Source organism: Ochotona curzoniae, unplaced genomic scaffold (genome assembly GCF_017591425.1).
Source record: "Ochotona curzoniae isolate NIBS_2020 unplaced genomic scaffold, NIBS_Ocur_1.0 scaffold_461, whole genome shotgun sequence".
NCBI classification, from domain to species: domain Eukaryota; kingdom Metazoa; phylum Chordata; class Mammalia; order Lagomorpha; family Ochotonidae; genus Ochotona; species Ochotona curzoniae.
In genome coordinates this window covers 5028416-5051557 of record NW_024467120.1, presented here as the reverse complement: position 1 = coordinate 5051557, position 23142 = coordinate 5028416, and the positions used below count along the sequence as shown (strand labels likewise).

The window sequence follows — 23142 nt, the reverse complement described above, 5'->3', positions numbered from 1 at the left end:
GGAAGCTCTGGATCGCTCTCCCTGCTTTTCAGTAAGTGTTTTAAAAGAACAACCAAAAAGAAACAAAGACACGTGTTCCTGAAAACAATTTCATCAGACATGCCAGTCTAACGACACACTGCAAAACATGTATTGAACATATTTAATTCAAGAGACAGAAATGAAAAATCAGCTGCAAACACCATTTATTTTCATCACTAATGAGGGTCATCTGCCTCCATTCTTTCTGGGCACTTTGTTATATTTACACTGTTGCAGGGTCCCCTGTTTTAAAATTAAGGTAAACCAAAGCTGAAAGCGTTAAAATTACTGTGCTTCACACACAATTTCAGAAATAGGGATTCAAGTGGCCCTAAAAGCAACCAGCATATTCCGTGTTTCACCCACCTGGGACTTGAAATAAATACTTGACTAAACAGAACGAGGCCATTCCATGCTCAATATCATTTTATTTGCATATTTTCATTCTTAATTTTTAAATCATGCTTAGGTTTTATTTTAATGTGATAAAAGAAAAAAAAAAAGAGAAGGCTATGTAAGTAACAACAGAAGGGAATATACTTTTATCTTACTGAGTCTTAGTTTTTCCTGAAGTTTATCCCAAAAAATTACTTTTTAAAAAACACGCATTGGGCCCGGCGTGGTGGCGCAAGTGGTTAAGTCCTCACCTTGCACGCCCGGGATCCCATATGGGCGCCGGTTCTAATCCTGGCAGCCCCGCTTCCCTTCCAGCTCCCTGCCTGTGGCCTGGGAAAACAGTCGAGGACGGCCCAAAGCTTTGGGACTCTGCGCCCGGGTGGGAGGCCCGGAAGAGGCTCCTGGCTTCGGACCGGCATAGCATCGGCCGTTGTGGTTCACTTGGGAAGTGAATCATCGGATGGAAGATCTTCCTCTCTGTATCTCCTCTCTGTATATCCGCCTTTCCAATAAAAAATAATAAAAATAAATCTTTAAAAAAAACACGCATTGAATTCATGAAAATACGAATGAAAAGAATAGCAGGTTGGAAAAAAAAACGTATAGAAGTGTCAGCAGAATTTCTAAAATTCGGGCAAGCCACTAGAAACTGCTTCCGACATGTGCTATGTGGGTAACTTAAAATCAGGCAGCATTAACGCCTTATCACTCCCACACGAATCCAATTTTCAGAAATGCAGCGATTCAACACCCAATATCCAGTTCAATAATTCAGCCTTCCACCCTCACGGACTGGGAAGTCTTTTATCGACTACTTCCTTCGCCTAGAAGCCAATTAATTATTGATGGTCATTTTCTCATGTACCTCTCCCAGAAACCTTCCTCCCACCCGCCTCTCCGACACCGAGACAGATGAAAACGCCGAAGAAAACTGCCGGAAAGCCTCGGATGCTGCCTCCACGTCCGCCCGGGGATGCCCCGGCACGCGCTGCTCAGGGAACGCGGGGCCTCTCCCCCCGTGGCGGGCACAGAACCCCGCTTTCCCCCTACTGGGGCCTTCCACCTTCCAGCTGCCGGCTGTGAGCAGCAGCTGCCCGCGGCAGCCGGCAAGTCCACACCGGGTTTGCACCGCACCTGCGAGGCCGCGCCCGCTCCTCGCCGCCACCCAGTCCACCGCAGCAGCAGCAGCAGCGAGGGGTGACCGGAGACGAGCACCCCCGGACCCCCAGGCAGCCGACAGAATAGGGGCTTCGACAACACCGCTCGCCCCGGGGAGTCTGAGGGGAGCCCCATGCAGGGCTCACCTCAGAGAGGTGCAAAGAAGCGAGAGAGGGCGCCGCTGCCAGAAGGCAAACAGCGAGGGGGTGCGTCGCCAGGGACCCCCACCTCCTCCTCAGCCAGGGACCCCCTCCTCCTCAGCCAGGCACCCCCTCCTCCTCAGCAGGGACCCCCACCTCCTCCTCAGCCAGGCACCCCCTCCTCCTCAGCCAGGGCCCCCCACCTCCTCCTCAGCCAGGGACCCCTCAGCCAGGGACCCCCTCCTCCTCCTCAGCCAGGCACCCCCTCCTCCTCAGCCAGGGACCCCCACCTCCTCCTCAGCCAGGGACCCCCACCTCCTCCTCAGCCAGGGACCCCCTCCTCCTCAGCCAGGGACCCCCACCTCCTCCTCAGCCAGGCAGCCCCTCCTCCTCAGCCAGGGACCCCCTCCTCCTCCTCTAGACGAGGAACCCCTCCCCGAACCCTCTTCCCACCGGGGCGCCCGGGAACTCGCCCACCTCCTCCGGGGCGACGAGCGCTGCAGCCTGGGCTCGGCGGCTTGGTGGGGCGCTGTCACCCGTCAGGCCCCCGCGTCAGGATCCCGCACCTGGGAGCGCCCGGGAGGCGGTGCGCCCCGTGCCCAGCGCCCAGCGCCCGCCGGCCGCCGGCCGCCGCAGCCCCGCTCGGCCGCCGCTTCCGCCCCTCTGGCGGCGTGACCCGGGGTGGGAGGAGCCCCGGCTCCGCCGGCGTCAGCGCCGCGGCGCTCGCCCCGCCCCGGCCATTTCCGCCCGCCGCGGCGCAAACCCTGGAGAAAGCTGGGGAGGGGGCGGAACCCGGACGAGGGGCGGGGCCTGGGTGGCGGGGCCAGGGACCAGGGCAGAAACCGGGCGAAGGGGCGGAGTCCGAACAAGAGGGCGGGGTCAGATCCAGGGGCGGGGCCAGGGCCAGGGCCAGGGGCGGGGCCAGAGCGAAAGGAGTGAAGGCTAGCAGAAGCAGGCCCAATGAGGGAGAGGGGCCAGGGACCGGGCCCGGCTGAAGGGGCGGGGCCGCCGAGGGGCGGGGCCAGGGCGCCCAGGGGACCGGGCGGCCCAGGCCCTCTAGCTGCAGAAGTCCGAAGCCGACAGCTGGAAAGGTGGTGGTGTCCTGGGGACCTTGTGCGAGGGTGAGATGGGGCGACCCGCGAGGTGTGCGCACCTCGGACCGTGTTCCGGGAGTGGGTTGGTCTGGCTGTCACGGGATTCAGAAGCCGGGGACTGGGAATAAGGAGGTTGGAATGATCTTGAGACTCCCAAAGCCTTGCTGTGCATTAGTGAGACAGAATAGAGTTGTAAGGAGCCGTGAGCCAGGCGGTGGGGAGATAGCAGAGCGCGCGACATGGGTAGTCTGTGGCCGCCAGGGCGTACAGGTGCAAAAGCCACGCTCGCCTGGATCGCTGTTCAGTCCCTCCGTCCCCCAAAGGTGACAAGTAAGGGTGGAGGAGAAACAGTTTCTCTGCAAAGACGGAGGCTAGAGCCGCAGGTGGGCTTGGAAGACCCCGGGAGCGCATCTGGAGTAGTTGAGAAAGTGTCCTTTCCTGACTCTTGTGTTTGGCCCTTTGAACTGTGTTATAAAAGGTTGTTCTTGCTCCAGAAACGGTGTGGACACTTGTCAGTGGAGTGCTTGTGGGGAAACTGTGCTAACACCTAATAAGTGATGATGTTGTTAGAGCTCTCGTTCTGTGCAAGGGCCCTGCAGTTCTCGCTGGCCTGACTCCGATTCTGCCTGCGATGTACCGTGAAGTGGAGGGCTGCTTCGCGAGGGCTCAGTTCAGGGATCCGAATTTCTAGAGCTGGGAAAACTGCGACCTTCTTTTGCTTTCCCATGCTCAGGATAATCAGCAGCGTGCCCCTGACCTCCTAGGACTCCAAAGGGGCCTTTTAAAAGCTGTTAGTGGAAAGTGTTTGCTGAGAGCTGCGTTCCCAATCAAGGCAGAGGTGTGTCATCTTCTTCAAATCCCAAGCAGAGGTCAAATTCATAACCGAATCTGCAATACCTGTTTCTATGTCATCTTTGCTGTTTCGCGGATGATTCACTCATTCAAGTGTATCCCATCCATCATAGCATGACAGTGTCATTCAAACGCAGTTCATTTCTCTGGTTTGAAGGAAATCCTCTCTTTGCATTGTTACATCTTCGATGTCACAAAGTTGACATTGAAGGGCAGGTGGTGGTGCGCTTACACAATCACTGAACTGCAGTTAGGTGGAGGGGTTCTAGTTCTCTTCTGTTGAGAGTGTTTTCTCAGGCAAAAAAGAAGTTATGTGAAGATTATTTGAAAACTGAATTCATGTGTCTATCTTTGCTCCCTCCCGAAACCTCACTGGCACGGGGATTTTAGCGCATAAACCACTAGGATCAAGAGGAGATAAAAGCAGTAAGATTTGGAAATCTAGAAAGCAGGTGAACCAGAGGAAAGGATTGTGCTGACTTAAGAAAGCTGAGCGCTAAACCAGTCACCTGAAAAACCACCCGACAACCCTATTGACTCTACATAATCGCAAATACTCAGGAATTAGAAGTTCCAGGTAACTCCCCGAGCTGGAAAGGTGTGGTTGAAACAAGGAGGATTGCTTGAAATTCTGGTTCGGAGAAGGCTTAATTCAACTCCAGGTCTTGTCGACCTCTTGCACCCAAGGGTCCTGCTCCTTGCCCCACCAGTAGGCTGTTGGGGGGTTTCTTCCCCAGAGGAAGTACAAGTCTGTGAACTGGGAAGATGCCTTATACAGTGTGGGCAGGAAGTATTAAACATTGGGGCTCGTTGAACATAGGCAGACTGGGCGCAACCCTCCCCCACTTCTAGGTTTTTATCATGGGGCTATAGAGCCATGGCCCCAAAGACATAATCCTCACAATTGTGAGAACACCCCAAAGCTGGCCGAGGAAAATAAAGGCAGTCACACCCGGTTTTCTAAATGAAAACCACTCACGTCATCATGCAGGGACCCACTACATTCTTAAGCATCACGTCAGTTCTGGTCGCTTGCTCTGTGTGACTAGTAACAGGGAGTGCTGAATAAGGTAAGCGCGCCCCTACTTTGGAAGACAGATCAGAACAAGCCAACAGAAAAAAAAAAAAAGCCCAGCTTATACAGATAAGAAAAATATTAAAGCCACGAAGAGAATAATAGGCAGATAGAGTATCTGAAAACCAAACGGAGCTCCTGAAAATTAAGGATAAAAATGAAGGTAACCACTCGGGAAACAGGGCAAAAAGACAAACAGATGTAAAATAGAAAAGGTGAGAAATTTACCACAGCAGGATCTACATTATTGGCTGAATGAATCAAGTTTTTTTTTTTAAATTATCGAAATCTAAAAAGTTTGATCAGGTGTATGGAAAGGGGTTATAGCGTTATGAAATTACAAAACCAAAAGCAAAGAAAAGCATTGAGAGAAAAAGATTGCCACATGAAAAATACTGGGACCAGCATGCCTTTGAACTTAAACAGTTGCTCAAGCAAAGCTATCCACCAAGGATAGGGGCGTTTTTGTGTTGCTTAAAGATGTTTAGATATTTATTTGGAAGAGAGAGCGATGGAGAGGCCAAGACAGAGATATTTTCATACTTTAATTCACTGCCAAAATGCCCATGACAGCTGATGCTGGGCAAGGCAAAAGCCAGGTCTCCTGTGTGAGTGGCAGGACCCAAGGGGTAAGACCATCACTCACTGCCTCCCAGGCACAGAAACAGGAACCTGGAGTAGAAGTGCAGAGTACCTGGGACCTCAGGCAGGCCCTCAGGTAGGAGAGATGGGATGCGGGTGTCCCAGGCAGCCGCTGAAGCTGCCGTGGTGCCGTGAGGTCCCCTGAGGATGGGAAGTCTCACATAGGCAGAGATCAATAAAAGTTTTCTCCCATGCCCTTTTCTGAGGAAGTTTCTGGAGATTGTTCTTCACTCATGCATGGGAGATAACCCCAAAATGAAGGAAAGCATGGGATAACAGAATGGGATTCCAGTGAGAAGGAACTCACCAGGATATTAGCACCAAGACGTTGAGAGTGTGTTGACAGGCATTGAGCCCATTGGTGGGGCTTAGAGTTGAATTAGCGACAAGTACTTGAAAATTTTATAAATGACAAATCAAGGAGTTTGTTAACCACGGAATTGAAAAGATGCATGGAAAAAGAGAAGTAGTCATAGAATTCCGAGTAGCTTAGTTAGGAATAGGATTTATCTAGTCATAATAGTGTGTACTCCAAATATTTAATGAAAGTTTAAGGGCAGAAAAGAGGATGTGCTCGTGCATGTGTCTATGTTGAGAAGTTGAAAGACCACCTGCTTGCTTTCTGCAGGAGTTAACTGGGAATGAAGTCGAGATGATGCAGAACAAGTATTTTCATTGAAATGCAGAGGTACAGCTGGAAGAGTTAAAGTGTTGACCCGAGTCATTGGGATGGGGTTGCTATTTTCATAACCGACCTCTTGAACTATTTAAATTAGATATATAATAAGCCATAGAGTAAGGAGAAAATATTAAAGGAATTGAAAGCATGTAAGTAGGACACTAGAAAACATTATGAGCTTAGAAAAATTACAAAATGTGAAATATTGGTGCGTTTTTAGCCCCCTCCTCTGCTACACTTAAACCCTTCTCTACAGTTACTATAATTAATGTAAAGATCTTTCCTGATGTGTAAGTAGAGATATTTTTCACGCCAGAGTCCCTGAAAAGTAACTTTTTGTATAATGACAAAAATTTAAAGCCATATTGCTAAGGAGAATAGGTTTTCATTTAGTTCTGTAATAGAATTTTTATGGGCCCAGCACCATAGCCTAGCAGCTAAGGTCCTCACCTTGCATGCACCGGGATCCCATATGGGCACTGGTTCTAATCCTGGCGGTCCCATTTCCCATCTAGCTCCCTGCTTGTGACCTGGGAAAGCAGTTGAGATGGGCCGGAGCGTTGGGACCCTCCACCCCCGTGGAACAGCAGAAGAGGCTCTGGGCTCTTGGCTTCAGATCAAGCTCTGTTCCACCCATTGCAGCCACTTGGGGAGTGAATCAGTGGACAGATCTTCCTCTCTGATAAAATTTTTAAAAATTGAATTATTATGCCTTCAAGTGACAACATTGCAAATATTTGCCTTTAGGGATTGCAGACGTCTGCCTGTGAGATAATAGTGTGCACAGAACGATGGCTGATGCAAGAACTTTACTTGACACTGAAGAATACCCCGATACTGAGGTGCAAAAAAACCGAGTACTGACTCTGGAAGAATGGCAAGGCAAGTGGCTGAGCCACAACATTGGCTTTCATCGAGACCAAGGACATAAGTAAGAATGTTTGGTACATTTCAGAGAATCAATCAGAAACTGATTTTGAGATAGTAATGGAAATAGAAGTACGTATAATTTGATTGGAATTTTTTTCCTCCCCACCTTGTGTAAATGATGGCGTGCCTGAAATCGATGGCCTAGCACATTGTTTGACTTCCCTTCTCTAGCTCCCTGTTGCAGCCCTGTATTGGTCTTGCACGTGAGCCGTATGGCAGATGCTGATGCAGCGCTGATGCCTGCATTTCTGTACACCCAGGGTGACGGTATTCTGACTTTGCTTTCTAACAGCCATACATTCAGCTCTTACAGTGTCCTAGGAGAGTGGCAGAAGAGAAGCACAGAGGAATTAACAAGTGAGCTCAGATGGTGAGCAATGTGTCAGTGGAAGGGGATTTGGTGGCATCAGCAGTAAAGCCTGGGGCCAGAGCTGAGTAATGTAGTCAGCATACATGCTCCCTGTTCCAGGCAAACACTCCCACTCCCTGGGAGCTCATCATCGTCTTCGTCATCACATTTCCCTGACACCGAGTGATGCGTACGGCAGCATCCCATAAACAGTAGCTAGGTTTTCTCTGTTCCGAGGAAGGCTTAGCAGCGCCATGTCTTCACAGAGCGAATGAGCTCAGAGTTCAGCTTTTCAGAGCGGCTTCTGAAAACTCCTCGAGTTCTCAGGTTCCCATTCCACATCACAAACAAGCACATATGTAAAAGAGTGAGAAAATACATAAATAGATTGATCGATGAAATTAGTATTTTCCAGGGCCAGCATTGTGGTATAGTAGGTAAAGCCACCGCCTGTACCACCAGCATCCTGTATGGGTGCCAGTTTGTATCTAGGTTATGCCACTTCTAATCCAGCTCCCTGCTAATGGCCTGAAAAGAGCAGTGGAAGATAGGCCAAGTATTCGGACCCCTGCCACCCACATGGGAGGCCTAGATGAAGCTAACGGCTCCTACCTTTGGCTTAGTTCAGCCCAGGCCATTTCAGCTACTTGGGGAGCAAACCAGTGGACAAAAGATCTTTCTGTCTTTCCTCTTTCTCAATAATGCTAATTTTTAAATAAGTAAATGGTTTAAAAATGAAAAACAGACCAGTGTTTTCCAGTTAATAAATAAAAGAAGAAAATTTGGGATACTTATTTTTTAATGTGCAATTACTAATCAGGAAAGCCCTAGGTATAAGATTAACCGCTAACTGTGGTTGAACAAGCTACTCATCCTTGATCTTTTGGGTGTGGAAACTGGTTGTAATAGTTGACATATCTACTTGTTAAGTTCTTTGAGAATATTAAGTGAATAACTGCATGAAAACTACTTGGTGTCATATAATTGTAATCCTAGAGCCGATCAAACACAATTTTTTTTTCACTACAGGCTATTAAAGAAGCATCTAGATCTTTTTCTGAAGGGCGAAAGTGGACTAAGGGTGTTTTTTCCTCTTTGTGGAAAAGCCGTCGAGATGAAATGGTATGAACAAGTAACATTAACACAGTCTCTTGAGGACAGATTCCTTGGATAAATCTTTGATAGGATGCAGGTTAAAAAATTACATTTGTAGGAAATGTAAATTTATTTACATGTAGTATGCTCTTAGTGATGGGGCCAAAAATTATGAATAATACTCTCAAATAGTAAGAAATCAAGTAAAAACAGGTTAAGGCTCATCTTTCTGAGTAGCATTTCAAAGAAAAACAGGTTGGCATTGGTGGGAGCGAGAAAAAGAAAAACAGCCTTCCCTCTTAGATCTCCTGTATCTTTGTGTATAGTTTAGTTCTTGGAAGTGGTTTTTGGATTTTAGCTACAATAACTTTTCAGGAGGACTGTACGGCCCACAGAATCATTTGTTCTAGTCCCGCCAAGGTAACAACAGACAGAACTAAAAATTCAGTAAATCTACAGCAGGCTAGTATTTGATCATTTTGTGTAGCCCACCAATGATGGTATTAATATCCAAATAACCCTTGGCTGGAAAAAAAATGCTACCATCCCTGCTCGATTTTTAAAGTGGAGGCAGGCAGAAAAGCTCAGCTTGCAGCTCAGAGCAAGCTTCTCCACCCACTATGAGCGCAGGGGATTTTTTTGTTGCCATGAATCACCATTACAAAGCCAGCGACAAAGCAACCATTCCTTGTGAGTAATTCTCTATGAAGAAAACTCATGCTGATTAACAAAGCCACTATTGCCGTGGGTTACCCACAAGTCACAAAACTGGAAATCATTTTCTATACAGAATTATCTTATAATCATAATATGCAAATGAGGTGCACATTCATTCTAGGTGCGAATGTTGACCGTCTGTTAAGATAGGGAGAAAAGGGACATCATGTTTACTGGATTATTCCCCTTTTCCTAGGGTTTTCTTTGAAATGAGAATCTCAGTATAAAATGTGGTTTTATGCAGGTTTGCAGACCGGGGACACAGTGTAGTTGGTGTAGAAATCAGTGAACTTGCCATACAGGAATTTTTCCTGGAGCAGAATCTTTCTTACTCAGAAGAACCGATTGCTGAAATTCCTGGAGCTAAAGTGTTTAAGGTTGGTAATGGTTTTGGTTATTCTTTGTTGCCATACTCCACAAAAAAAGGGCCTTCTCAGCCCAGATGAATGAGGGTGTGATATGAACGTGAGACGGCTTCCCCTTGTCATACAGATTGACAGGGAGATTTTGTTTGTAAGGAATTTAGGCTTGAAAATATAGCTGGCTAAGTCAGGAGATGTGTATGTATGTATACCGGGGTACTTCAGGCAGTTTGTGGAAAATGGAATGAAGAGCTAAGCTTATTTTTGTGCAAAAAAACCTACAAATTCATGCATAATTTTTATGATATGCATGCCTATGAACTTTATGAAGACTCCTATATATATGGATTCCCAAAAATGTAGCACTGAAATAAACTTACATTTTAACTCCATTTTCCACACATTTTGAAGCACCCTATGTATTTGCACATAGAAAGGGAGGGAGACGCTGGGCTGCAAGCTTCTCTCTACGTCGACTGTCTGTACTTGCCATCTCTTCTCTATACATCAGTTGTCTGCCCTTGGCATTTCTTGGAGTATAGACTCAACCAACCGCAGATCAGAAAATATCAGAATAAAGAAATTGTGTCTGTACTGAGCATGTCCAGTCTTTTCTCGTCATTATTGCCTCACCAGTATAGCATGCTATTATTCATATAGCAAATACATTATACTAGATATATAATAAATAATTTATAGGTAGTTGAAAATATGCTGGAGGGGGCACACAGGTTCTGTGCAAATACAGTGCCATTTTACGTAAGAGACTTGAACACCTATGGTTTTGGGTATTCATGGGGGTCTTGAAACCAATCCCCAATGGATGCCAAATGAGGACTGCACTTGTTTCTAGAAAGATGTGTGTGTGTGTGTGTATGTGTGTGTGTTTTAATTTTCTGAGAGCCTGTCATGTGCCAGCCTCTGCCTAAGACATTGATGCAGTAAAGATAACACAGTGCTCACCCTGCAGAATCTCGGAGCTCACAAGAAGAAACCAGGGACCAAGTCCACCGTATCACACAGAGCTCAGTGTAAATTAAGAGAGCTTCACCGGCTTGGGGAACGATACAGAAATACACATGCAGCTCCCGCAGGAGAGCAAGCACAAGTTACTGGTTCCAAGAGAGTGGGCCACTCGAGGTTAGCAGAGACAGGCAGGCATGAGGGGAGGGGAGGGCGCCTTCGGGGGACCCAGCCCAGGCATCAGTTGGGAAGTGTGTGTGCGGGAGGCAGCCAGTGTGATTGCTTAGGGTGCCTATTCCATTGGTCCTGGAGCAGCAGAGCAGGTGGGTGCATATTAGAGCAGCTGGTGGTCACTGTCAAGTGGCTACAGAGACTGGTTCGGCCTCCCAGGCCTGGGTGCTGGAGAGGTTGGAGATCAGAGCTCTGTTGTCATAAATGCTCCGACTGTTTTCCACTTGTCTGGTTCTCTTTTCTAAATATTGACAACATCAGGTGCTTAGGTGGAGAGCATTGACAGTATTCTGATTGATAGCTTCCTCCCACCTGCTTCTCAGATCTGGTAAGCAGTGTTCTCAGGAGCCTTAGAGAGGCCAACCCTGCCTCCAGAACGCACTCAGATAAGAGGTTTCCAGCCCTGTCTGCATATTTGACACAGGCTTTATGGGGGTTGGGAGGAGGTACCATTAAAATGCAGTAGGATGATTTAATTCTATTTATTTGGCGTTTTCTCTCGCTACCTTTGTTTGGCTTGGATCGTCTTTTCTTCACCAGCAAAGTCCCTCGTAATGAAGTAGAAAGCAGTGGATTATTTTGCCCTTGTATCATTACAGAACTCTGCGGGGAATATCACGTTGTACTGTTGCAGCATTTTTGATCTTCCCAGGTAGGCCTGAGTACTGCACTTTCCTATGCAGATTGGCAATGCTGGGGTTACACCCCGGGGCCTCTTCTCCACTCCTGCCCGTCTGTGCCACGAGCACAAAGCACTGATCAGAGTCTCAGAACACTTATGTGAAGCTCTGTTCTAAAGGTATTTGTATCACAGCCCACATAACACGCTTAGCATGTTGGTCCTTGGCCAACCTCCCAACTACAGGAAACATCCAAGGCACGTTATGTAACTTCTTGAGTTACAACTCAAGAAGGACGGTAAGATCACACCGCCTCAAAGCCATCACACACTGTTTCTAGCTTCTCCTTCATGAGCCCCAGTTGTATGAAGGGCACTGCTGTTGCAACCTCCCAAAGCTATTAGAAGATGGGTGGCTCTCCATCCTTGTGTACCGTTTATGCAAAAGCAGCCATGAGACTCCCCACTGCCCAGTTCCTTAACAGTTGTTGAAGTACCTGCATGTGCCATGCGAAACACTGGGCACCTTGTTAAGAATTAAATTTTTTTTTTTTTACACAAAAATTTCCATTTCTTTTTTCTTTCTTCGTAATAGAGTCAATGTTGGAAAATTTGACCGGGTTTGGGATAGAGGATCGTTAGTAGCTATTAATCCAGCCGATCGAAAGTGGTAAGTAATTTGGTCCCCTTAATTGTGTTAATTATATTGATTTTTCTTTTCCCGGTTTTTTCTGAAGACTTTGTAACTTAGTATGTGGCTTTTTTTTTTTCTGGTTTCAGAAAATTAGTTAGACTTTGGCTAGATTTTATTATTTGAGATTTACTAATTCCAAGTTCTAAGAACTTACTGTATTTACAATTAAAAGCCAAATAAGACCAGACTTGTCTAAAAAGTATGATTTATCAGTAGGGAGCTGGGTAGTAAACCCGTGGCCCTGTCATCTCTGAGCCGTATTACCTGTTCAACATTCTGAACTTCTCCAAACCTTCACTTCCTATTCGCAAAATTAGAATATTTCTACCAACCCCATCATCACCGCCTTTACTAACATCACCAGGTGACACTCTCTAGCTGCTTCCCCATATGTCAGACATTGTTCAATTCCTCTTCCTTTGCGACAGATACTCTCATTATTTCATCAGACAGAGGAGGAAACCAAGGTCAGAAAGTTAAGCAGTACTTGGCAAAGTTGAGATTCAAACCCTCAGAGTTTGGCTTCAAAGTCCGCTCTCAGAGTTACTACATTACGCTCCCGCCAAGCCTTGTGGGAATCAAAAGAAATGACGTACACACGCACTTTAAAAAGTTCACAGGAAAGCATAACTAACGTGTAAGCTTATTGTGGTGCAAAAAGTGTTGAAATCCATGCCTATTTATTTTCGTGGCTTGCATATTCCAGAGGCATATATTTTAAATGTTTACATCAAAATAACCTTGTCTTCTAATTTCCTTTTCCATGAGTGTCTTGAGGTGCCCTTTATGTGTGAGAGGTGGCTTATTAAGCACTAACTGTGATGAACCATCAGTCATGATTGTCAGAACATTAGCTGCTGCCATTGTTGGTCACCATCCTTATTATCCCTAGTCTTAGCACAAAATAATACAAACATATGAGAACACATACTGAGGAAAGAAATGTGATCATAGCCATATACATCCCAACTCAAAAACTGTCCTGTTCGACTTTGCTTGGCTGTAGAGTGTGGATACTGGTGTACTTATATGAGCCAACACATGGTCACAGAAGCCTACAATGCACATTGGTCAACTTAACATTTTTACCTTTTAAAATTATCCCATGAATAATGCTTGTTACCTGATCTGATCTTTTAAAACTTAACTGTGCCCCATCTTCTTACTCTATATTTTCCCTTGGTGGTAGTTCGTGCTCCTGTCTTTCTCTGTCTCTACTCTTCCTTTTTTACTCTTCTGGAACCTTCTTCTTCCTCACATGCGCCCTAAAGTCATCATTCCCATAGAGACCAACTGTCTTTTTTTTTTTTCCTTATGCTTGTCCCTTTAATGATTATTTCAGCTCTCCTATTTCATGTCATCCCATTGTTCAACAAATATTTATCAAGTCTTTGTGAGGATCTAAATATGTCCTGTGTCAGACGTTGAAGATGTTTGCCTGTTTTGTTTGTATTTCCAGCTCTGTCCTTCTTCCCAGACAGTCAGAGCATATTTCTACCACCTAAACTACTTCTGGAACATCAGGGTCCCTAGCAACTCAGTCTAGCCCCTTGCCTCTGCATCTCCACAAGATACCACATTTATGCTCTACGTTCAGTTCTGCCCAATGTCTACATTTACAATGTTCATCCTCTTCTCTGAGGCCAATCTGTTTGGAGGCTTTGCCTTGAGAGGTAGAATCTACAAGGATGTCACTGGGGGCAGGTGGTATCCACTGTCCTCAGCTGCTGGCTGGCATCTAGATGGAGTATGTTTAGCACACAGCTGAGCCTGGTGCATGTTTATTAAATGCATGAATGCAGCAGTTTGGCCTTGAAACATGGGAAAGACACTGCTTACTAAGTCACAACAACATCCCCTACCCTTAGATTTTTGAAGAGATTTATTTATTATTTGAAAAGCAGAGAGGTAGAGAGGTAGAGATCTTTCACCCATGAATTTTATTCACCAAAGGGCCACAACAGGCAAGGCTAGGCTTGGCCAAAACCAGGAACCTGAAACTACACCTGCACCTGCTACATGGGAGGCAGGAGCCAAAGCACTTGGGCCATCACCCACCACCTTTTCAGGTGTGTTAGCAGAGCAGGCAGACTTGAACCAGTGCTCAGGTACGGGAGGTGAGCATCACAAGCATAGTTTAACCTTCTGTCCCACAGCATATGTCCCTGTCGTTGAAGACCAGCTACGTGACCCTTCCATTCATGTTTAACAAAGAGTAATGGGGGCCTTTCTGAATTTTTATTTAGGAAATCTAGTTGTAGCTTGGCCCTGTCCTATTTCTCTTGGTTCTCTCTCTCTCTCTCTTGATGAGTAGCTTTATCTCTGTGTTAGGGTCCAACACTTAGTCCTTAGCAAGTGAGTGCTTTGTCTCATCGCCATGGTTAGTATTGGCTCTTGGGATTGCTGATTGTCAAGAACTGTTGTGTTTTTCATCAGTCCTTCAGAGACTCCTGAGTCTCTGGCATGACAAATCAGTAAGTCCACCTTTCTCATTTTTGTTTTAAATGTTCTGAAACTGGTGGAGATGGAAGGTCTACACTCCAGGAAGAACATGTCTGTGGTTCCTAGGAAACATGGCCAAACCAGTCTGACAGATGACCCTCAGGGGAAAGCACGTGTGTTCCTCTCTCTTCATAAGACTGGGTTGAGCAAACAAAGTCTGAACTCAAAGGTTTACTCTAGGATACTTTGTTCACTCGCCTGAAAGAGTAAGCTGTCATCGTTGGGGGATTTATGTAAAAAATGTAAAAGGCAAGTCCAGCAGCCACCTCTGAGTGCTGAGTGCATAGCAGGCAGCATTCCAAGCGCTGCATGCATGTTCCCTCACCAGGTTCTCTCTGCCGTGTGTGACACAGGTTCTAGCCTCGTCCCTAGACAGGTTGAGAATCTGTTGAACATAGCTGGTATGTGCAGAAGCTAAGGTGTGAGCTGGGGTATCTCTGAGTCCATCCCTAAGCCCCACACTCTCCAGCCCTCCTCATTCTCATAGAACCCTGGACAGCCAGGCTTTGTGGAAACTGGTGGTTGGAGGGGGTGTCAGGGGCTAAGCTTGCTCCCTTTGTAGGGAGGTATTGACCAGCTCTGTCAGTCCCTCATGGGCTTTCCCCTAACCCTGCTCGTCTCTGTGCTCCTCAGCTTCCTCTGCCCACTCCATCTCTGTTCCCGCAGGTCTGCCTTGCTCACCACCCGCAGCCCTCCCACTGCTACCACCCCACACCACAAAAGTACCTGCTTTCCATACACCAGCCACAGCTAACTGGTGACCCCCTAATTTGGTCTCCTAATTCAATTTCCAAGTGGAGTCTCCTGGTTGATAAAACTCATCATCATCCAGCCCCAGCCCCAACACTTGGACAGTCTGCCAGTGGGTCACATTGGGGTCAGACACTCACTCAGAATCAGACATGTGGCTGGGAAGTTGGGCCACCTGTTCTCTGGGGCACCCATCACAGAACACTTCCAGCAGCTCTCATGGTTAATGACAGCCTTGGCAGTAGTTTAACTTCCTGCCACCTTTTCCTGCCTGTCAGTTGGCCTCCAACGAAAGAGAGGAAAGGGACTATAATCTGCATTCTAACATATGTCCCTTGTAGAGGCTCCAGTCATCCAGGATACTTGCTAAAACCACAGCATCCCAGACTCCAAGCAAAACCTGCCCAGTCCTTAATGGGGCCAGAGCTCCAGCAGCTCTTCTTTGAGCATGTGCCCTGAGCTTACAGAGTGAATTGACTGGAAGGTCACGGCCAAGGAGCCACAGCAGATGGAAGGGGCCTTTCTCATCCTTGTGTGATGGTTTATGGTCTGACTGCCCCTGAAACATCCTCATCCATGCCATTTCCTAACTCAGTCCATATGGTTGTTAGAATCAAACTCAGGTGGTCCCAACTAGAGACCATTATGTTCAAATAAATGAATCCTAGAGGGACAAATACCATATGTTCTCTCTGATATCAGGTAAATTTCATGCAAAATGCAAGATCAGTAGATAGGTAGGTAAACATGCATGTACATATGTTCACCTAGCGGAAGTGTATAATGGAGACTCACATACAGAGAAGTGAAGAGACTTCACAATATACATCTCTATTCCCTAATAAAAGGACTCCTAGTGAAACTGTTAAATATACTTTGATGATAGGATGCTGGACTTTCTACCATGGTCCATACCTACAATGTCACGATACACTTACATAGCAGGATGTTGCACTGGTGACTGTTGCTGAAGGACTATACTATTGTAATAATATGGGGGGAAAGAGTAGGAGGAGGGAAATTAGGGCAGGTAGAAGGGGAAATCCCCGAACCTATGGAACTGTATCTTGAAAATAAAAATGGATCAAACTCGGGGACACTAATGACCTTGCATGTGGGCTTCCTTCCCTGTGTCCGCCACCCCAGCCCTGCCTGTGCCGAGCGCAGTAACCGCATAGCTCATTGTGTTCTGTATCCTTTGCAGCTACGTGGATGTGATGCTGTCCCTGCTGAGTAGGGGGTTTCACTACCTCCTGGCGGTCGTTTCTTATGATCCTACAAAACATGCAGGTAATGTATTTTTGTTTCTTGCTCTTCCTAGTTGCCTGGTTTCCTGACTTTATTCTAGGCCACAGAGAATCATTCTGTTGTGTCTCAGCAGACATGCCACTTGAGTGCTTGAAGATAATTCTACTCTTGGCTAGCGTGAACCAGATACATGTTTTCTCCTTCTTACATTGTACATGTTTTTTCCCAAAATGTTACTCTGTAATTTTGTTTGCCATTCATACCTCAAATTATAGAAAAAAAAAGGGGAATGGATGATCCTAATAGAAAAGAGAGATCTCATGAGGCCATGAGAACTCTGCTGGGCCTGCCATGACAACTGCACATCAGCTGGGGCGCTTCTGGGGCAGGACTAGAACATGCCACATCTTCTGTTTGCCTCAGTCAGGTGTTCCTAAAATGAGCATGTCTGGATTTTGGGAAGAAGCCAACAGGTGCACCCCGAGAGTTTATTTCTCTTTAGAATATAAAGATCTGTATAAATTACTCTTCATATTTTTTTCTTCCATCTAGGCCCACCATTTTATGTTCCTGATGCTGAAATTAAAATGTTGTTTGGTAAGTACTGGGCGGTCCTTAGCTTTTCAAACCAAGCCAACTGCTCTGAGCTGTTAGTGAACTGTTTCATGGGTTGCTGTGTGGAAAATTCGCATCTGGAAGTATCTGTAGGAGACCTATTAGTGGATGACCATTTTATCGTAAAAAAGCATGCAGTCTCTATGTGTTTCCTTACTTCTATGCTTTAGGTTAAAGACACAGAGACTTTTCTAGAAGGATGGTATACGGAGGGTTATAAATGATGCCACAGTCATTGGAAGTGTTTTTAGCAGAACCACTGATGACATTCTGCATAATGTCTGGTTTTGATACCACCCTCTTCTTGTTTCAGATGCAAAGTGCAATATTCGTTGTATTGAGAAGGTCAATGCATTTGAAGAGCGACATAAAAGTTGGGGAATCGACTACATTTTTGAAAAGTTGTATCTACTCACTGAAAAGTAGATCAGACGTAAATAAAAAGGACATCATCACTGTAGTTTTGAGGTTTGGGGGGGCCTTTGGAAATTATGCCAAGATATGAAAACATAATGGATGAATTCTTTTCTAAAAAAATTATTCATAAATCATAGAACGTTGCTTACAAATGCACAGAACTTTTTAGGAGAAAGGGGTGTCAGATTAGCTCTCCTGCAGAAGAGACTATGTTTCAGGACAAAAGATTAAACACCTGCGTGTGAACGTGTGCGTGTCTTTCCGAATGAAGGAATTCATTATAGTCAGCATGTAGACTGCAGCAACATTGCTCAAAGAAGAAAAGAAAAATGCAATTTTAGGCAACTAACAGAAAAATAATACATCTGGAAAAACTGACTGTGTTTCAGGAGTTTAAAATAACTAAAGAAAGGTACTACTTCAATCAAGATCAAGTTAGTCTAAGAAATTATGTAAACATTAACTTTTACTATCAGCCCTCATCTTAATGTTCAAATTCTGGCACCTCTTTTGACCTTTTCTTTATGTGTGATTTTATATATGTAACCGAATCAAGAAAGAGAAACTTTTAATTAAATGAATCAACCTACATGGAGCACAATCTTTTTTTTCTGAAGTTATGAATACATTTCTAAAACTTTCTGAGTTTGGCAGTGGTTTATTTCTTCCTTACTACATGGTCAGGCCACTGGGGGGACTGGGTTCATGTCTGGAAGGTTGGATTCCAATTTCTAGGTTTGTCATGACAGTTGCATTTTGTTCAATTACATATTCCTCTCGCTGATAGCAAAGTGGGTTAGACAAGCTCATGTTGATAAGACGGTATGTGTCATAAAATGTAAGTCAGATACACAGAGTGGAGGAGAGACAGAGAGGAAGATCTTCTGTCTGATGATTCACTGCCCAATTGACTGCAATGGCCAGAGCTGTGCCAATCCATAGCCAAGAGCCAGGAGCTTCCTCCAGGTCTCCCGCGCGGGTGCACGGTCCCAAGGCCTTGGGCCATCCTTGACTGCCTTCCCAGGACACAAGCAGGGAGCTGGATTAGAACCGGCGCCCATATGGGATCCTGGTGCGTTCAAGGGGAGGACCTTAGCTGCTAGGCCACCGCGTCAGGCCCTCAAATAGTCTGTTACAGTATGTTGTAATTGTTCTGTTTTCTTACTTATTATTAGTTACTGTTTTTAATCTCTTGCCATGCCTAATTTATCAGTGCATCAAAGATATGTACAGAGACGTCAATCACTTTGATGCTTTTTATACAGACATCCACTGGGAGTCTTAGAACGTACCCCCATGATCAAGACAACGGTACGTGTGTGTGTGTGTGTGTGTGTGTGTGTGCCAAATTAAAGTTTGTCAATGCAAAGGTTTATGAACCTCTTTCTTTGATCCTGATGAAGGCTACACTCTCCCAGGAATTCATCTTGGTGTCCTCCCTGTCCCTCTGTGCCCACATTTGGGAGCCCCTGTCCTTGAAGTTTTCTGCCACTGATCTACTTGAGTACATTTAAAGATTTATTTATTTTCATTACAAAGTGAGATATACAGAGAGAAGGAGAGACAGAGAAGAAGATCTTCCGTCTGATGATTCACTCCCCAAGTGAGCACAACAGCTGGTACTGCACCGATCCGAAGCCAGGAACCAGAAATCTCTTCCAGGTCTCCCATGTGGGTGCAGGGTCCCAAGGCTTTGGGCTGTCTTAGACTGCTTTCCCAGGCCACAAGCAGGGAGCTGGATGGGAAGTGGAGGTGCTGGGATTAGAACCAGCACCCAAATGGGATCCTGGCGTGTTCAAGGCAAACACTTTAGCCGCTAGGCCAGGCTGTTGGGCCCACTCCCAGTAATTCTTAGACTTGTTCTCAGGCCACAGTGGAGGCTTCCAGCAGCCCTGACCACTGCACTCACCTAAGCTGGGCCAGTCCAGTTCTCTGAAGAAAGACAAGTTGGCTGCTAAGAAGGTGACACCCCAGGGGTGGGGTCCACTCTGAAGACCTATTTCCTGGGACACGGAAGGACACCCCAGGTCTCTGTGGAAGAATCCTCTTCTCTCCATTAGTTACCATTGGTATCTGTGACTAGCACCAAGAAACCTTAGTACACATGAGGTCTCTATACATAATTCATTTTTTCCTGTAATTCATATCCTCCTGAGGGAGCACGAACTTAAAAAAAAAAAAAAGTTTCGGGCCTAGCATGATGGCTCAGTGGCTACATCCTTGCCCTGCAAGCTCCAGGATCCCATACAGGCACTGGTTCCTGTCCTGGCTACTTCATTTCCCATCCAGCTCCCTGCTTGTGGTCTGGAAAAGCAGCAGAGGACAGCTCAAAGAGTTGGGACCCTGCACCCACATGGAAGATGCAGAGGGACTTCCTGGCTCCTGGCTTTGAATCAGCTCAGTTGTGCCCACTTGGGGAGTGAATCAGTGGGTAGAAGATCTTTCTCTCTGTCTCTCCTTCTCTCTGTAAATTTGTCTTTCCAGTAAAAATAAATAAATCTTTAAACAAAACAGTTGTAAGATGAAGATATGCTACATACAATCTTAATGCAGTTGAATTACTTGTAGAATTTCCCCAAACATCCTTTACTTCATTTTATTTTAAATGATGCTCTCTGCACCCCTGTACCTTGCTCTTGGTGACAAAAAGGTCCTGGGCTGTCAACTGGGCAGGCATGCGTTCACTAGCAAAGGTGCGCTCGCTGCTCAGTAGCACGTGGGACAGAACCAGAAGTTCATGTGATGATCATCTCTTGGTCAACAGAACCATTGATGCCTACCGCTGGCAAGCTGGAGCGGCCCGGACCTCGAAGGAGCCCCAAGATGGAAGGGGACTCCTGGTAGAGCAAAGAGACCTTTAGAGACCTAACCCATTGGGATGGAGTTCGGGAGACTTATCTGTGTGCATCTATTATAATTCACATTATAATGTGAAAAGGAAGCAAAGCACCAAAGAGAAATTTTTGAAATGAAATCTTCCATCAGAGAAATAAAAAATACCACTGAGAGTTTTAATAGCAGAATAGACAAGTGGAAGAAGAAATTTCTGACCTCCAGGGTAAGAATAACCCAACCAGACAACATTAAAGAAAAAGTATGAAGACAGATCTATGCACAATATAGAACACTATTAAATGACCAAATGTTTGTGTTACAACTGAAGGAGAAGAAGAGGAAGCTATTGAGAACCTGCTAAGTAAGAGGATGATTGAAAATTTCTCAGCCATTGAAGGAGAAATGGACATTCATTATAAGAACCCTAAGCCAATTCAGCTAAAAACCAAATAAAAATATCTTCCCCAGGGGCCTGTGCAGTGGCACAGCAGGCCAATCCTCCACCCTGCAGCTTTGGCATCCCATATAGGTGCTGCCTCACTTCTGATCCAGAGCTGTGCCCATCAGAAGCCAGGAGCTTTGACCACGTCTTCCACTTTGATACAGGATAAGGGATGTCAGATATGCCAGAAGGTTTCTAACTCACAGCACTCAAAGTCCTCCCAGCATTAGATTCTTCAGAGTTATCGCTAGGGCAGGTTGTGCATGGGCCGCAAGCCACCCTGCACCAATCACCAAGCACTTAAGCAGTTACTATGACCCTCGTTGAGCCTGCAGATTCACTGCTGATATTTCAATTCCTCCTGTTGATTGGACTGGAAGTTCCTGGGTCCTGCAAGCCGGTAGTGCAGTACTACAGAATACCCCACGGGGGCAGTCCAGGATCAGGGAAAAGAGACCCGACTCGCAGGGACGGAACCTTTTAGGTTGTCTTTCCTGGAAGCTCAGCCAGAAGCAGCGAGGAGTTGCAGTCCTAAGGGAGTAGTTTTAAGAGGATGCTGAAGCAGAGACAAGTTGGAAGTCAGGGATCCACTTGCTCAGCCTGGGCAGCATCTTGAGCAGGTGGTCGAGAGCTGTGCTGTTCCACACAGCGGCCTCCAGCCACGGTGCCACTGAGCACTTGAAATGGGGCTCATCTAAATTTGGAAGTGCCGCTTCAACTACACACTGTATCTTACTTAGTATAGACAAGTAGTATCTAATGCTTTTGTAGTGATGTGTTGAAATGATACTACTTGATTCAGTAAAATATAGGAGCTAATTTTACTTTTTTAGCTATTCAAAATTTTGTAAGTGTGTGTGTTTATGTGGTTCCCATTATATTTCTTTTGCTTTTAAAAAATGTTATTGCTTTCATTTGTGTGAAAGTTGGAGAGGAACAGATATCTAACCCGATATGGTCAGGACTGGGCCAGGAAGCCAGGAGCCAAGAACCCAATCCGAGTCTCCCATGTGGGAGGCAGGAACCCAAGTAGTTGACCCATCATCTATTGCTTCCATGTCAGGGTGTGCATCAGCAGGAACCTGGATTGGAAGTGGAGCCAGTGCTTGAACCCAAGCACTTCAATACGGCATAGGCCTGCTCCCATCAACAGTGACACCAGAAAAATAAAAATAAAAAAGGCTTTATTTGATGTGTTTTAACTGGCTATTTATTTGAAATGAAAACGTAGTCTGAAATAATAGTATTAAGTTGGTTACTGTGTTTCAAGACACAGCCAATATTTTAATCCTGGTTCTGCAGGGCAAACCATGAGAATGGGAGATGGTCCCCCTCCCCTGGATTCCTGAGCGATGATTTTCCTTCCTATGATGAATTCTCTTCACTATCTGTCTTAACTGAGATTGGAGGACTAACCCCGGTGCCACGTGTGAAGAAATCATTGTACTGGAGTGTTCTCAAACTTGACTCTGTTATAATCACCTGGGAAGCTATTACAAAGCCCAATTGCCCAGACCACAGCAGACCCACGAACCCCTCACCGTTGGCAGCCAAAGCTTCAAATCCTCTGTGGGTTCTGCAAACCACCTAGCTTCAAACTCTGACCCAGCCATCGAGCCCTGCACATTCAGGATATTGAAGCATGAGATCATCGAAGTGAGCCAACTGGAAGAGAGCAGGCTGGGGTGCGTGCGCTCTGGAGCAGGCATCACTGACCAGCTGTTTTCTGAAGTCACATCTGCAAGATGTTCCCCCATCCGACGCTCATTCAGCGAGTGGGGCTGATCCTCACACAACAGGAGGTGTGTACACCTGTGCCCCTGCTTCCTCAGCGCAGGACAACTTGTGTGTGTGTGTGTGTGTGTGAATATGTGTGTGTCCCCATTCAGGTTGTAAAGGATCATCAGCTGAAACAAGCTCATCTAACAAGAGACTCAGCCAAGCCAGCCTTAGCGCTGCAGGCTGCAACCCCTGGTGCTGGTCCCTGCTCTGCCACTTACAGACTGCGCTGCAGGGAGCAATCTGCTGTCTTGGGCTGTGCGTGTACCTCTCTGCGGAAGAGCTCCCCGCCCTGGCCCGCTCAGCACCGCGCCTGGGCACCTGTTCAAAGCCTGCATGCCGGCGAGGTCCTCAGGAAACAGTAACAAGAGCGCCCACCAGGGGCAGCTGGGGCAGCAGGCCGCGGCCAGCGCCCGGGCAGTCGCGCTTGACGTCAGCACGGAGGCCCCGCCCCGTGGCCTTGGCAGTGACCGTGACCGTGGGCGGCGCGAGGGCAGCGTCTGAGACGCGCGGCCCAGGAGCGTAACCAACCGCGCC

At 46.4% G+C, this 23142-nt stretch overlaps 2 protein-coding genes across 2 annotated transcripts in view; one reads left to right on the top strand and one right to left on the bottom strand.

Moving 5' to 3' along the window:
• The window catches only part of KDM1B (lysine demethylase 1B), a 59438-nt gene extending 57147 nt beyond the window's left edge, over positions 1 to 2291 (bottom strand). Inside the window, exon 1 of the mRNA XM_040967742.1 lies at positions 2193 to 2291. The gene's annotated coding sequence lies outside the window, so the exon portion shown is untranslated. The remainder of the gene's footprint in view (positions 1 to 2192) is intronic.
• A 458-nt stretch (positions 2292 to 2749) lies between these two features.
• Positions 2750 to 18191, top strand: TPMT (thiopurine S-methyltransferase). The gene is made up of 9 exons (XM_040967632.1): positions 2750 to 2836; positions 6805 to 6988; positions 8366 to 8458; positions 9393 to 9525; positions 11304 to 11356; positions 11919 to 11993; positions 16474 to 16559; positions 17070 to 17114; positions 17446 to 18191. The coding sequence occupies exons 2-9, from the start codon at positions 6849 to 6851 to the stop codon at positions 17556 to 17558; spliced, it is 738 nt and encodes a 245-aa protein (XP_040823566.1). The 5' UTR covers positions 2750 to 2836; positions 6805 to 6848; the 3' UTR covers positions 17559 to 18191.
• The last annotated feature ends 4951 nt before the right edge of the window (positions 18192 to 23142 follow it).